General features: G+C 53.9%; 4 protein-coding genes across 4 annotated transcripts in view; 2 read left to right on the top strand and 2 right to left on the bottom strand.

Annotated features, from left to right (window-relative positions):
• Window positions 1-73: 73 nt before the first annotated feature.
• MONBRDRAFT_28103 (uncharacterized protein) lies at window positions 74-7,032 on the bottom strand (the record flags this gene model as incomplete). Its single annotated transcript, XM_001748456.1, has 26 exons — window positions 74-235; window positions 308-350; window positions 486-562; window positions 710-901; window positions 1,019-1,153; window positions 1,310-1,355; window positions 1,472-1,545; window positions 1,634-1,732; window positions 1,824-1,870; window positions 1,959-2,169; window positions 2,272-2,495; window positions 2,624-2,765; window positions 2,866-3,053; window positions 3,189-3,350; window positions 3,450-3,527; window positions 3,624-3,815; window positions 3,921-3,983; window positions 4,144-4,357; window positions 4,449-4,550; window positions 4,670-4,901; window positions 5,059-5,358; window positions 5,475-5,537; window positions 5,687-5,961; window positions 6,061-6,143; window positions 6,311-6,419; window positions 6,481-7,032. 26 exons carry the CDS (start codon window positions 7,030-7,032, stop codon window positions 74-76), a joined length of 4,065 nt encoding a protein of 1,354 aa, XP_001748508.1.
• Window positions 7,033-7,412: 380 nt separating this feature from the next.
• Window positions 7,413-9,819, top strand: MONBRDRAFT_38356 (uncharacterized protein; the record flags this gene model as incomplete). Its single annotated transcript, XM_001748524.1, has 5 exons — window positions 7,413-7,839; window positions 8,014-8,785; window positions 8,879-9,006; window positions 9,142-9,383; window positions 9,535-9,819. 5 exons carry the CDS (start codon window positions 7,413-7,415, stop codon window positions 9,805-9,807), a joined length of 1,842 nt encoding a protein of 613 aa, XP_001748576.1. The 3' UTR covers window positions 9,808-9,819.
• A 1,154-nt stretch (window positions 9,820-10,973) lies between these two features.
• MONBRDRAFT_10775 (uncharacterized protein) lies at window positions 10,974-11,565 on the bottom strand (the record flags this gene model as incomplete). The annotated part of the gene is made up of 2 exons (XM_001748455.1): window positions 10,974-11,285; window positions 11,386-11,565. The coding sequence occupies 2 exons, from the start codon at window positions 11,563-11,565 to the stop codon at window positions 10,974-10,976; spliced, it is 492 nt and encodes a 163-aa protein (XP_001748507.1).
• A 662-nt stretch (window positions 11,566-12,227) lies between these two features.
• The window catches only part of MONBRDRAFT_33742 (uncharacterized protein), a gene marked incomplete at its 5' end in the record, with an annotated part of 3,394 nt that continues 1,097 nt past the window's right edge, over window positions 12,228-14,524 (top strand). Inside the window, 8 exons of the mRNA XM_001748523.1 lie at window positions 12,228-12,437; window positions 12,829-12,940; window positions 13,049-13,113; window positions 13,363-13,410; window positions 13,481-13,560; window positions 13,836-13,941; window positions 14,217-14,275; window positions 14,392-14,473. Of these exons, the coding sequence (XP_001748575.1) occupies window positions 12,228-12,437; window positions 12,829-12,940; window positions 13,049-13,113; window positions 13,363-13,410; window positions 13,481-13,560; window positions 13,836-13,941; window positions 14,217-14,275; window positions 14,392-14,473 (762 nt within the window). The remainder of the gene's footprint in view (window positions 12,438-12,828; window positions 12,941-13,048; window positions 13,114-13,362; window positions 13,411-13,480; window positions 13,561-13,835; window positions 13,942-14,216; window positions 14,276-14,391; window positions 14,474-14,524) is intronic.

Raw genomic sequence — 14,524 nt, 5'->3', positions numbered from 1 at the left:
CATGACACCGGTCAGCCAAATGGCTGTGCTCATTGTGAATTGAATTCTTGGACTGAATTGCTTGACCTTGCTCTCAAAACACAGCATGCTTTGTTGGGAGTGGAAATACGATCGATGCCATACGGTCAACCAAAAACGCTCCCGCCACATCCAGAATTAACACGCTGGCCGTCAGCTGCGCCAGATCAGCTGGCATGGGTGCGAGCTCCAGCAGCCCATTCAACTCCGGGCTCACCTAGAAGCCAGGCAAAGCGGGGCAATTGGCATGAGCGTGCAAAGCAAACACACTAGGGCACTTTCAACACACCTGTAAAGCTCCACAGAGAGCCAAAGCAAACATGCCGCCCAACCTAAGCAACAGGTTTTAATTAAAGAAAAAAAAAATTAGTCATGCTATCACGAGCAATGGGCGCAAAGCTAGGACCAGGCGGCCGAGCTGGAGAGGACAAGAAATGTCTCTCATAGATACAGGGCAAGGCACGCACAAGCAAAGCAGCGGGCGCTTGCTCTTCAAAGATTGCATAAAGGGCGCCCCCTTGTAGCAAACCAGCACCGTTGAGGCCTGCACGCGAGGTTCCCAAATAATATAAAATGAGATAAAATGAACCCATGAAGCAGAGGCGAAATAGTGCAGGGAGCAATCCAAGGCAAACAATCTTGCAAGCTGTGTGGCCATAATCCCACAAGTCCTGTTCTTGATTTGACCGACCTGCATGGCTAGCAAGAGAAGGTAGACAATGGTGTTGACGACGCTGGGAGCAAATTCATCATTATTGCCCTCTGAATCATCTTCAGTAACCTCAACATCCGTGCTACTACCCATATGGGAAACTGAATCAGGGCCATCTGCCAAGGCATCTCGAGCACCATAACCGTGCTGTGCAGCTGTGTTCAAGACATGCTGAAGCAGCAGCACGTGCAAGGAGATCTACCGGTTGTAAAGTTGAACACTTGGCTGAGCATTTTTTAGATCGCTCAAGCGCAGCCAAAAGTAAGAACATCGGCGTGACAATCCAACCTGTCCTAGCACGGAAAAGAGCATGTACATGTTGTTTGGGGTGCTGTAGGGTCGAGTCGAACTCAGGGTTTTGAGGGGTTTGCTGCTAGCAATCGACAGCATACACATGGCTACAGCCAAACCGTTGCTGGTCATCTAAAAAATGATTGTGATCATGGCCACCCATAAACAGCGCAAGTTCATGGCAGAGCGGGCAATGTGGTGGACAGCTTGAGCAAGAACCACAAGAGGACCAAATTGGAAAAGGGGGGGGTTTGCTCCTTAATCGAGAAGGGGTCATTGCACACTGACTTGAGTATCGCTAAACTTAACACCATCGATGGCCAAAACACTCAGGCTGTGTATGGCATGCAAACACGCCGGATGCGTGAGAATGCAAGCAATGACAACGCAATAGTGACTTGGCCTTGCGCGGCTCGCCCCATCAAGCCAATTTTTAATGCGTTGTCCCACCTGTAGGCGTTCAAGAGACAGTTGAGAGCAAGAATCTGCATCATCTGTGCAGAGGAGACCAAAGTTGCTCGTCCCTATTTCGAAAATGACCAGCCAAGTCGGACAATGAAGTGAGGACCCGTCCGATGCGCGACATTTCATCCTGCCATGCACCGCGCGCACCTGCTTGATCAGCGCCACCACTGAAGCACACGTCGATCGCCGCGAAGTGAACGGTGCAGCAATGGTCGCATCCCCCAGCTTGGGGACAACCAAGTCCTTCTGCGCAAACCGTTGGTTGCAAGCACTCATGAGCTTTTGAGCTGAGGTCGACCAAAGGCGTGCCTTTGGTATACAGGTACAATGCACGCACTGTCAGTTGGTCTTGCAATTGTGCCTGCACATCTGTTTCTCGTGTGTCTGCGATCAGATACCACCACCAATTAGGGCGTCAGACTCGAGCAGAATCGAGTATTTGATAAACGCCAAGAGTCACAGCGAGACCAACTAGGTTGAGGCCGGCGACGGTCGGCGGCAGCTCTTTGAAAGCGCGCAAGGTGTTCGGCAGTTGCTTCCGAAAGCAACGCCAGGCCAACGTCGGCAGCTTTGAGCGCGGCCACGTCATTAGTGCCGTCCCCGCACATGCATGTGGTTAGATTCAAAGCCTCGTACTGACGGATGATGTCCGCCTTTTGCTCGGGAGTTGTCCGCGCAAAAACCTAATAAGATGGCAGCACGTGCGCCCGGGGCATGTTATGCCTCAGACTAAGCACCTCAGCACCTTTAGATGACATGGCTGTGTAGCACAAGGCATGTCTGACCTTGATCATGGGCAAGAGGGGACCAAGTTCAGCGCCAGCCAAGCGCTCGATCGCGCGCCCAGTCACACAGAGTGGCAGCGACGGCAGCTCTGGATAAGACATGAGCGAGCCATTGGGCAGTTGCCAGACCAGTTTGTCCTCCTCCTGCACCTGCAAAATGGCGGCTGCTTCGGTCACAATGCCCACCTCAAGGGCGACATGCGCAGCTGTCAAGGCACTGTCACCTGCGCCATGGCAGAAAGAGAAAAAAAAAAGAGGGGGAGGAAGAAGCACCGCACCGGAATAAGGAAGAGGATTTCATCTTATGCTAGTTGACAGAAATTCTCGGCAAAACGGGGGACAGGCACCACACCGGTAATCATAACAACATGATGGGAGGAGGCCTGAAGATCAGCCACAGCCCGACGAGAGTCAGGTTTGACCTTGCCGGTCAAGACAATAAAGCCGAGAAACTCCAGCGCTGACTCCAAATCAGCCTGGTCTAGAGCTTGTTGCTGCCGAGTGCGCCACCATAGTGACGGAGATGAGATACAAGCTGGATGGAAAACCAACCTGCCATTGCGCAAGCTGCCTGCCGCCAAGACGAGCCCTGACCTTGAGCAACTTATTGGGCAATGGTTTAGCAGCCAAAGCAAGCACCCTTTTGCCTTGGCGCGCAAGGCGCTCATAGAGAGCCGTGTATTCCGCCGGGACAGTTTGAAGAAAGGGAGCCAGGGCTTCCGGTGCACCCTTGACAAAAAAGTAGGCTTGCTCAGACTGGCGCTTGATGGCGACGTTGGCCACTAGCAGTGCAGACAGTTTGACAACCAAGAGGTCAGGTGCGCAGAAGTCGCCCAGAAGTTGACATTGGTGGTGAAAGGAGAAAGCAGAGCGAAGAGACGTGCGGCATTAACGAAAGAACATGTGTGCGGTCGTACCAACGCCCATACGCTTCTTCTCGCTGCGAAAAGCAAAGCGCTGATGTTGTTCAATGGCAACAGAGCCATTCGAAACCTTATTCGTGGAACGAACGGTGTAGCCTACACCTTGAACGATGGCTTGCTCCATGGGGTCACCTGTCACCGCCCCCTGCACAGCCACTGCGCCAGGAAATTTCGATTGTGAACAAAAGCTGTTTTCAACGTCTGGGGTTGCAGTTCACCCATTTAAACACGTCAAGGTTGCAGGGCTAGACAAACCGAGGCTATGACAGGCAGCAAGGGCAAACGCCAGCGGGTCGGTACGCTTGGCCAGCTCGTCGGCCGCGTGGACCGATCCTAGATGTGACCCCAAGCGTTAGGACGAAGCACACAAAGAATCTTCATGGCGCAAGTCCAGGCGAAAAGCGTCGCACATGGCGTTGGAGGTCATACCATCGGCCAACACGACACCATCAAAGTCGAGATTCTCTTGAGTGATGGTACCAGTTTTGTCAAAGCACACCACATCGATTTTGCCCGCAAGTGGCACGCGGTAGGGCTGCGTCACAGAGATGAGGTTTCGCAGTTCCTTGACGGAGTTGATAATGGCGAGCGTCAACTGAATGGGCAGCTCTGGTGGGACCACTGTACAAGAACGAGGGACAGGTGATAATGATTGTGAGGCAGCGGGCTGAGCACATGAGGCACAAGGTCGGTACAACGCTACCATTGCAGCACAAGGACTCGCACCCGAAGTAATGATGAGAAGACACTCCACAATGAGCTTGTACTTGTCCTTGCCCTCTTGTAGACCTGCGGGCCCAGGCATGGGAAGACGACAGGCTTATGAATGCGATCGGTGGCTTGGACACGTTCCTTGCTTGCTTGAGACGTGTTGCTGAGAGTGGCTGATAACTGTGCCGTCCTTCAGGTTCTCCATCCCTTCCGCCAAAAGCAAAGCAAAGCGTCGTACCTTTCCACCAAGTGTATCCTGCGGCCGAGAGCGCAAACACCAGCAAGAAGAGGACAAAAACCAGGCTGTCCCGAGTGTTCACGCTGGCCTCTTGGGAAGCCACAATGGTGCGAACCAAATCACCCTGGGCTGTGTCAAAGCCAGTTCGAAGGACCAGCACCACGACACCATGCTTACTCCCCGGCAATCCATCGTGTGGTTGAGCGTTGGTGTGCTACATGTGCCAACACCGGCATGCCAAAATGAGTACATTGTGCAGGTCAAGCGCTGCACCACGTCCAGAAACACAGATAAGGCATACGAACTTGGATGATTTCAGTACCGGAGAACAAGATGGATGTGCTCAACTGCTCAAGTGCCTCTAGAAGCAGGGTTTCGCCATGTTCAATCGTGGGTGCGACTGGCTCCTAAGCAGGGTGAAGGTTGGTGAGCATCACAAACAGAGGCCAACCCCCGAAAACGATGTCATTATGTGTCTGCAGGCTGCGTGTTGCACAATGCCAGCTCGGAACAAATCATGCCGCACTTTGAATTGAGGCACCGATTCACCGGTCAACATGGCCTCGTTGACAACGCAGGTGCCCGCCAGCAGCAGTCCATCGGCAGGAATCGCATGCAAAGCGCTGGTGCCTATGCTCGTGCAAAAGGAATTGAACATGACACGCACACGCACACACCCAGACAGAGGTAGACGGGTGGAAGCGACGTGGAAGCGACAGATGCCACGCACCAAGGGACAAGATGTCACCAGGCACGACCTGATCAGATTTGATGGACACCCATTTGCCCCCACTTCAGGGTAGACGTGGCGCGCAACCAGATGTCAGTACAGCACGAGGCTCCACGAACTCGAGGAGGAGGCTTGGCTACCAACGCAACTCGCACGCCAGAGCGCAATCAAGCACCGGGGCGTACCGAAAAGCGACGACCACAAAGGGCTCGGGGCGCATGTTGTTAAGTTCGCGCAGACAGGCGTGGCGCTGCATGACGGTCATGCGCTCAACAAGCAGGAGCATGCCAAGGGTAAAAAGGCTAAAGTACCAGTAGTCGTCAAGCATAAAGAGGAGCATGCAGAGCGTCTGAAACACGAAGAAAGGGGCCGCAATCTGCTCCATAAATAGTTCGCGCACGGTGGGGATCGGAATCTCAAAGGTATTGGACCCATACTGCTCCTGCAGTTTCTCGACCAGCTCGGTCGCAAGCCCACGTGCTTTGCTATCCAATTAAATTTACAGTCAAAAAGTTAAAAAAGGAGCGTGTAGGACGCGAGGGCCTGAGCCTGCACAGTATTTCCTGTCGTGCGCAGCCACAAATGGGAACGGTCAACAGACCAGAATTCAGCCAGGGGTTGGTTAAGGTCGGGGGCCACGCGAACGGCGCGCACACTTTTGTCACTGTACAGAGCAACCAGGGGCAAGGAGCAATGGTGAGCAAGCAGCGAGTGTTAGGGCAATGGAAACGAAGGAGGGTGGTGCGCTGAATTGGGGTTGGAAAGTAAGCGTGGGTGCACTCGGTCCCAGATGAGTGCCTTGAATAAACCCACTTGACACTGAGAGCGTAGCGCAGACGTCGAAAGGCCAGGGTACATTGATCAGAGGATGGCTGGCGGTGCAGCGGCTCGATGGCCCAAAGTCGTTGCTGGCCCATGGGCCCATCTCCTTCAACAAGGGCATGGGACGCCTGGTGCATCTCAGAGGGCGCGAGGTGCATGTACGCCAGGCGCGATGCCAGTTGTGGATACCAGAAACCCAGTAGAAAGGTCACAGTCTGAGCCACGACCAGGCCCAGCAAGCCAAGCAAAGCCAGCTTGAATTCGCTCTGCAACCGAGCCCCAGCCGAGAACCGCGTGCGTGTGAGCCTGACCAAGTCTGAAACGCCATTGGAAAAAAACAAATGGCTGGAGCGCCTTGCACTGACCGCCTCGTGTGCCGGAAGCAGGATGGTGGCAATGTACATGAGGTGCACAAAGATAAAGGGCAACACGTCGAGCCGGAGCCATACTGGCCGTGGGGCAAGCAGCTGGACGTGATGCACCTCGTGATGAAAGGAGAACGACCTTCAGGATCGAGCAAAGTGAGCCCGCGCACGTATGAGCTCAACATCCACACAAACACAGTGCCGCTGGCACCTCCATTTCGCATCGCAGAGTAAAAGCAGGCGGACTTACATGATGTACCGTCCTCCACATCCAAGAGTTCAGCAGGAAGCGACTGCCGCTCGGCGTGTGTGTCTCCGCGCCGTTGATCCCCGCGGAAACGCGTCGTCTTTGCCAAATTCTACTGCAATTTCTCGACACCGGATACCATAGAAAACAGCTTAAGGATGTGATTTTTCTACGCTTTCTCCATATCCGTCTGCATCTTTTATTTCGTATTTGTTGTTCTCAAAAGCAGTTTTTGTCTTCGCTCTCCCTTCAGCTCTTAACATGTAAGCTCTCTCTGAGGCTCTCTCTCTCTCTCTCTCTCTCTCTGAGGCTCTGTAGAGCTCGCTGTGAAGCTCTGTGAAGCTCTGTGAAGCTCTCTCTCTCTCTCTGTAGAGCTCGCTGTGAAGCTCTGTGAAGCTCTGTGAAGCTCTCTCTCTCTCTCTGTAGAGCTCGCTGTGAAGCTCTGTGAAGCTCTGTGAAGCTCTCTCTCTCTCTCTCTGAGGCTCTGTAGAGCTCGCTGTGAAGCTCTGTGAAGCTCTGTGAAGCTCTCTCTCTCTCTCTCTCTGAGGCTCTGTAGAGCTCGCTGTGAAGCTCTGTGAAGCTCTGTGAAGCTCTCTCTCTCTGAGGCTCTGTAGAGCTCTCTCTCTTAAGCTCCCCCTCTTGAGCTCTCCCTCGTGAGCTCTCCCTCCCTCATCCCAGTCTGTATCCGGATGTATGTGTGTGGGGGGCATAGCCTCCCCAGTCATTGGCTGTCTCGATCACTTTGAGCCGTCCATCTATTCTTAGACGAATCCAAAAAAAAAGTGTTTGTCAGACTTTTATGGCTGCTTGTTTTGGTCGAAGCAGTTTCGCGGTCTCTCTCTCCCTCTCATGTATTTGTTAAGCGAGTTGTGTGCTGCTGGTACTGCCAAGGTGCTGCTCGGCTTGATGTCAGTGAAGGTGCTGCTCGGTGTGTCTTCCGCCTGTGCCTGCGCCTGTGCCTGCTTCTCCTTTTCTGTGGCGCAATCAGCTGCAGCCAAATCGAGACAGAGTTTTGCATGGTACAAGGCGTGACGGGGAAGGTGCGGTGATTTGGGGTGGATAAGCCAGCGCCACAGCCTTTGGTGGGCTGGCGCGTCTCAGCGTCATGGTTCGGGATGATCATGCGGCTGCGCCGATGCTGCCCGAGGATGTGTTGCGCCAGATCTTTCGACAGCTCGACGTCATCACCCTGCTCACCGTCTGCGCTCGCGTATGCCGAGAATGGCGCGCGGTTGTGTGTAACATCCTGAGCACCCGCCTCGACTTTTCCGGCATCGAAGATGCGAGCGTCCTGCGCAACAAGGAACTGCGGCTGGCATTGAAGCTCTTGGGTCCGAATCTCCGCGAGCTCAACCTCTCCAACTGCCAGGCCCTGAGTGAAGGGGGTCTAAGTCAACTCACCAACCTTCCCCGCCTTGAAAAGCTGAAGCTCAATAACATCACCCTCTCCCACTTCAGCCACCATGCCCTTTTGAGTCTGGCCCACCTTCGTCACCTCGAGCTTGCCAACACGGAGATGAGCCGAAAAACCCGTACGTTGGGCTACTTTCATCGAGATTGTGGTTCTTTGATGCTAGAGCCGAGGGCACACCTCCACCTGCTCTATCCGACTCACCCAAAGCATTGCGCCGTCTGCGTCCTGGGGCTCTTTGTGCGTTGCAGCCAATTTTCATGACGACCGATTCTTGTTGCCTACTTGCCTGGAGTCGCTCATCCTAACCGACGCTTTTCGCATCGATTGGCCCTGGACGTGCGTGTGTCCGTGTCCGTGTCCGTGTCCGTGTCCGTGTCCGAGTCCGTGTCCGTGTCCGTTTCTTTTTTCTCCCTCACCAAGCATGAGATCATCTGTTCACTGACTTGTGCGCCCAAACGACGACCCCCTTTCTGCAGATCCTTCATCTGCCTCCATCGACTGGAGGTCTCTCATGTCAACGACGACGTTTTGAACCAATTCCGGCTCTTACCCAACTTGCGAGAACTAACACTGGTCAAGACTGACTACATTCGCTACGAAACGCTGGCCACCTTGGTGTCTCTTCAAACTTTGCGCTTGAAGCGCTGCTCCATGATCCGCGTGGTACCCACCAACCGCATGCCCGAAGGCCGGCCGTTTGCTCGCATGCTGCGCAACCTAACAGCACTGCAGGAGCTGGAGATTGAATACTTGCGCACGCCGGCTCTTTCCGACAGCCTCATCAGCGCCATGTTGGACGAGGGGACCGACCTCAAAAGCCTGGTTATCAGAGACGCCCTTCTCTTTAACAACTCCCTGCACACCTTTGCACGACATCGCAATCTTCGCCGCTTGGTGATCGAGAGCAGCGGTCAATTTACCCCACACGGTCTGAAGGAGACGCTTGTGGCCGAGCTGCCTTTGCTAGAAGAGCTCGGTCTACCCAATTGTGACATTCAAGCCGGAGATGAGGCCCTGCAAATCCTGCAAGGACTGCGGCACCTACGCGTTTTGGATCTCAGCCAGTATGTTTCAGAGTAGCATCCGTCAGCCTCCTTGTGATGTATCAACCGGCCCGCGTTGCCACTGACTTTGCACTTGCATTTGGCCTGTCTTAGCTGGCACGGCATCACTTCCTTGGGCTTCGCGTGCCTCGAGCAGTTGCCTGCGTTGGAGCGAGTGCGCTTACACGGGTTGCCCGCTGCCTCTTCGTCGCAGCCATCCATTCGTGCCCTGCGCCGGCGAGGTTAGTGTGCCGACGCACTTTTATAGTTGCTGTCAACCCCATGGCACGCTTGTCCTCCCCGTGTGGCGGCGTAGAATCTCATCTTTGGGTTGACACTCTGTCAATTATGTGCCCATCGTGACCTGCTGGCTGCAGGCGTGGAAGTGGAGCTGCGCGAGCCGCTGCCGCTGGCGTACCATGCGCATAAAGATCTTTACGCGGAGCATGTTCCGCTCGGTGTTCATTGTGTTGCTCTGATGCATGCCTCTGAAGTTGCTGGGGGCATGGAAGACGCTTTCATTCCCGGCATTCCGCGACATGGCTGCGTTTGCGCCTCGCAAGCCTGTCCTTACTGTCAAACCTCCATGACCACCTGTCTTCTGCGCGATCACTGCGAGGTGCGCCACGTGTTTGCGCGCTTCCGAGCTCCGGGTGTACTATGTTGATGCGCATGCCAGTCTGGGGCCGTTGTGGAGACCGTTTCAGCGTGTACGTGCCGCGATCTGGTTTGAGCCTGGATTTGATGTTGGGCTTTGGCATCTGCTCTAGGTTTGCCCAGCTGCACCTGCACGCTGCTTACTAGCGTCGGCAGGGTGCTCTGTCGTTGTGGAACGTGCAGGGCTGCGCCAACACCTTTTCAACTGTCCGTTGAACGTGGTGGAATGTCACGTGTGTCATCGGTCTATCGCGCGCAAAAAGGTGGGTCCAGTTCATGCGCGTGCCTCAGATGTTATGCCACAAACGGAAGGGCAGGGTCGGCCCAGCGCTGAGTTTTTTGGTTTTTTTTTCGTTTCTTTGTTTTTCGTGGGCGCATCGGTGTGATTGACTCTGAATGTTCGCGCGGTCGTGGTGATGGGCTTGAATCAGTTTGGGCAACACTATCTGCGCGATTGCTTGCGAGGCCATCATCAAGGCAATCCAGAGCACGGAGACTGCCCGCTCCAGGCGCAAGGCTGTTTGCTCGATGTCAATGCTGATTGCGTCTCAGAGCATCTGGTGTAAGTGAAGCCTTGACGTGAACGTGCGCCTTGAAGGGCTCATTGGCCTGTGGACACCCCCCACCCCCCAATATTAGGCAATGTCCACGCTATGAGATTGTTTGCCATGGCTGTCGAGCGACCATGCTCCGGGCGGATTACCCAGCCCACAGTGAAACCTGTCGCTGGGGCGCTATTCTGTTGCCACCTGTACCGATCCAGTTTATGGCTTCACGCCTCATGGACGGGGCACAAGCAACAGAATGCTGAGGCTTGCGTCGCGTACCTACAGCAACGGCTGAATGGCAATGGGGGCATCCCAAGACCAAACTTGCGTTGCACTTCATCCATCTTGATCCCAAAGGCGCAAGAAATCCATTTGCGCACCGCATGGCCAGGGCAAGAAAGCTGCCAGGCTGGATTTGCGAAAACCTGCTCCAGGGAAGGTTGGGACTTGGCCTGGTCTTGACCTTCTCCCCACAGGTCGCACCATCCATCGTGCAAACGGGCCACGAGCTGCTGAAGCAAGTCCTTCTGCTCATCATCTGGAGCATTCAAACCATTGATGGCATCGATTAGGCGATGCTCTCTTGCGCTTGCTCTATGTGGCAAAGGTACTGGGACCCCATCTTTCTTGGCTACAGCATTGAGCATATTCCAGGAAAAAACGCGAGCCAAAAAGAACGCTGGATCATCATTCGTTCAACGCCAAAATGTTTGGGTTTTGTCTTTTCGACTTAGTGGGCCTTGCTGTTCTATCTGCTTGCGCCCATTTTTTTTGACACACATGCCTTTTAGAAGTACATGTCAATCAACCAATATTCGAGGGATATGGTTTTTGCTGTTCAACTCTGGAAGAGCCGACGGGAATTGACGGGAAAATGTAGAAGTATGCCATCATGATTATCAATAATCTCGAGCGCGGGCGGATTCAAAGACACAATCACAACACGTTCGGGTACTTGATAAATGCTTAGTGCCGAAGGGGGCGAGACAAGAGCGTGGCACGCCTTAAAGGTCAGCACAGGCTTGCTGGCAGTCGGGATAGACGTCGGGATCACAAAAGCAGTAGATCTTGGACAAGTGCCCGATGCGCTTGGTGATGGTCAAATCACCAATGCCCATGTAGCCAGGGGTTTTTACTTCGAAATCAATGTCTTCCTGGCCCGCGATCACGGTGCGCTGCCAGCCGATGTAGGGGCAGGACCTGACGGGAGCCGGCAGGAAGAGGGGATCGCAGATTCCGTAACGGGGGGCATGCCACCAGCAGTAGCCAGCCACATCTTCACGGGACTCGGTTGTGTTGACATAGAAGCGCGTCACCTACAAGCACGCGCGTCATCAGCGCAGAGCAGAGCCTAAAACATCACGCAATAAAAACGCAATCGTGTGCATAACTGTGTTGGCAAGCTTTCTCCCTCACCTTTTGTGGCAAGATCGAGTCGGGCGTGATTGGCAGGGTGCCGTTGACCGAGACGGCGCAGTCCATAAACTCCATAGTGTCGTTGAGCAGGTTGACCACAAAAATGTTGGCGGTAAAGTAGGCCTGCGCGGTAGCCACCAGCAGCAGCAGGGGCAAGACGGTTCGCATGACACTGGTCATCTTGATCGAGTCGCGTTGTTCTCTAGGGCACGCAATCCGTTCGATCAAAGGGGGAGCGACATCGAGTGAGTTTGCTTTGAATCAACAGATCGGAAGGATCCGAATCAAAAGTTAAAAAAAAAAAAAAACAAGAGAAGCGCAAGCAACGGCCCAAGAGAGAGAGAGAGAGAGAGAAGAGGGGGAAGAGGGGGAAGGGAGAGGGAGAGGAAGAGGAAGAGGGAGGGAAGGGCACTGCTACGCCAGTCGGTACCAAAGCGAAAAATGCACATCCACTACACACACACATGACGCGCTTGGTTGATTGCACTCTTCCTAAAAATAGGCCGTGGCCCTTGAAAGCATCATCAATCACGTGTGCCAACTGCAGAGTCCATGTGAATCCGAAAACGCACGTGGTGGCCTGAAAGGATACCATTGCCGGGGCACCGTTGGCATCCTTGGCATTGAGACCCCTTGGGCCTTGAGGGAGTGCGTGCTCGGGTCTTTCTGCAGCAGGTTCTCAACGACAAAGGCCAAGTCAGGCAGGCAAGGCAACCCGTCGCTTGGATTGTAGCAGAAAAAGCGCAAGCAGCCAGTATACGAAAACAGTCACCATCTCTTTAAATAATCTGACAAAAAGCATTACAGTTGACGAAGGCAGTGAGATCAAGATCGTCGAGATGATGGCTGAGGTCGATCACGATGTGGCGGCGGCGGCGACGCGCTTGCCGGACAGTCCCCAGGCGGGCTCGGCCGCGGTGCGTTCGGAACAGAAAGACGGGCGGGGTCAAAGGGGAAGCAGTGATGGTGCGCACGATGCTCGTGCACTGCCCGGCCTGAACAGTGAGCAAAGAGACGATGTGTCAGGATTGACTGACGATAACAGCATGAAGGTATGTTTCTGGAGCCCCCCTCCTCACTCCCTGCCACCCGGACACTCCCTCCCCCCCACCTTTCTGCCTGGGTTTGGTGCGCTGGGCCTGTGTGATGCCAACTTTGAGCGCGGTCATGTTGTTTCTACCGTTTGCTTGAGAGTGGCCGGCTGCGTGTTTTGCTTTCTACTCTCTGACCCATCCCTTGACCCCCAGTCCTTCGATGGCGTGTCTTGTTGTGATTGCGCTGTCGATCGGGGCGATCGCTTCCCATTCCCACTCTCCGCCACCATTACCATGCTTTTAACTGGCCCAAGGCTGCTCAGTGATCAATTCCACATGGCAAAGCACCCATTGGTTAGGCCGAGCTTTTCTGCGCTGAACCACTCACCTATCGATGGTTGGCATGTAGGCCAATGCCCATGCCCCGCTCTCGGCCGTGCGCCTGGCCCACCAGCCAATGCCAACCCCTGCCATCGAAGCTGAAGACATTGAAATCTCCGTACACACGCCTCTCAAACATGGTTTGTCTCATTCCCTGCAGCCTCATTGCCCAACACCCTGCCCGCTTCCTCTGTCTACGTGCACCTCAAATGAGAACCCCTTCCCTGTGCCTGCTCAATCCTTTACAGATGGACACGTGGTCTACACCGTGACGACCAAGGTATTCATCACAGCCACCCCGAAACTTTATATCGTACCCCGCATCTGTCTCACTTGACTCTTGTGCTCCGATAGACCTCACGGACACATTTTCCTGGCTCAGCCTTTGACGTTCATCGACGCTACAATCACTTTGTGGTTTGTGAATGCGTACCATGCCTGTACTGACGCGCTTGACCTTGCTCTTGCTTCACACATGGGCCATGTCTTCTCACTGCATTGTACCTCGACCCGCCCATCTGGCCATGGCTTTTCTTTTTTCTCAAATATCACCCGAGTGCAGTGGTTGCGCGAACAAATGTGCTTCCAACAACGAGGCTACATCATCCCAGTATGTGTTCATCACTCACCTCTCATCATCACAGCACAACTCAGTTCCTTTGTCTCACCTCTATCCCTAGCCTCTACCGCCCAAACACAACACCACCTTGAACAAGTTTGACCCCGCGTTCTTGGAAACTCGCCGCCATGGCCTGGAGCGGTACGGTCATTATTTCATACCAACTCTTGCGCTAGCCAAGCCCAGTTGCATTCGCCCTTTACCTGCACACGGCCAATTCCTGCCACTCACCGCTTTTGTTTTTCCTTTTTTTGCACGTGCATGCATGATTGCTTAGCTTCTTGATGCGCGTCGTTGGTCATCCTGTGTTAAGTCAAGACGATAGCGTTGTGTACGTCCATGCAAAACGACCTCGTGAGCCTGCTTTTTGTTTTTATTGCTCACCATGAATATGTGTCGTGCACGCATGCGTCCAGGGCCTTCTTGACCCTGCGTTCACATGAGCTTATGACGTTTCAGAAGGAAAAGGAACGTCGCGGCATGGACAAACTCCGCGAATCCATCAATTCAATGGTCTCTAGGGTAGGTGATCATGAACCGCTCTGTGGTTTTTGTTGTGTTTGCTTTTGTTTTGTTTTTGCTTTTGTTTTTGTTTTTTTTAGGAGGGAGGGGGTTGTTAGCCTTCGCAATTTCACCCTGCATGCTTCTGGCCTTTAGTCGGTGACCCGTGAGATCCCAGCTCGATTCTTGGCTATGGAAGATTACGTCGAAGACCTTGGCACCAAGGCACGTTTTGCACCTGCACGTTCGACTCGTCTTTACACCGATGCTCACCCGCTCATTGATCGCTGGTGTAGATGAAGGGCGTTTCGGCTGCTTTGCAAGACTACAGCCTGGCCACAGCCAATGCCATGCAGTGCGTCATGGGCCTTGCTCCTCACCACCATCTTCTAGCATCCAGCCTCCAAACCTTTTGCACCAGTGTGATGCATATGAAAATGTGTCGCCCTCATCCTTTCTCCGTTGGTGCAGGAGCATGGGCGAGCTGGCCGTCGGATTTGAGGCTATGCGTGAGAGTGATCCAGAGCTGAAGACTGTCGTTGAATGCCTTGCGGTTCGTTTGTTGCCCTATGATTTGTTTGTGCATACCCAAAGCCTTTTGGTC

Source organism: Monosiga brevicollis, genomic scaffold (assembly GCF_000002865.3).
Source record: "Monosiga brevicollis MX1 MONBRscaffold_23 genomic scaffold, whole genome shotgun sequence".
Lineage (NCBI taxonomy): Eukaryota > Choanoflagellata > Craspedida > Salpingoecidae > Monosiga > Monosiga brevicollis.
Note: the sequence above shows the minus strand (reverse complement) of the source record. Positions and strands in the feature narration are given on the sequence as shown.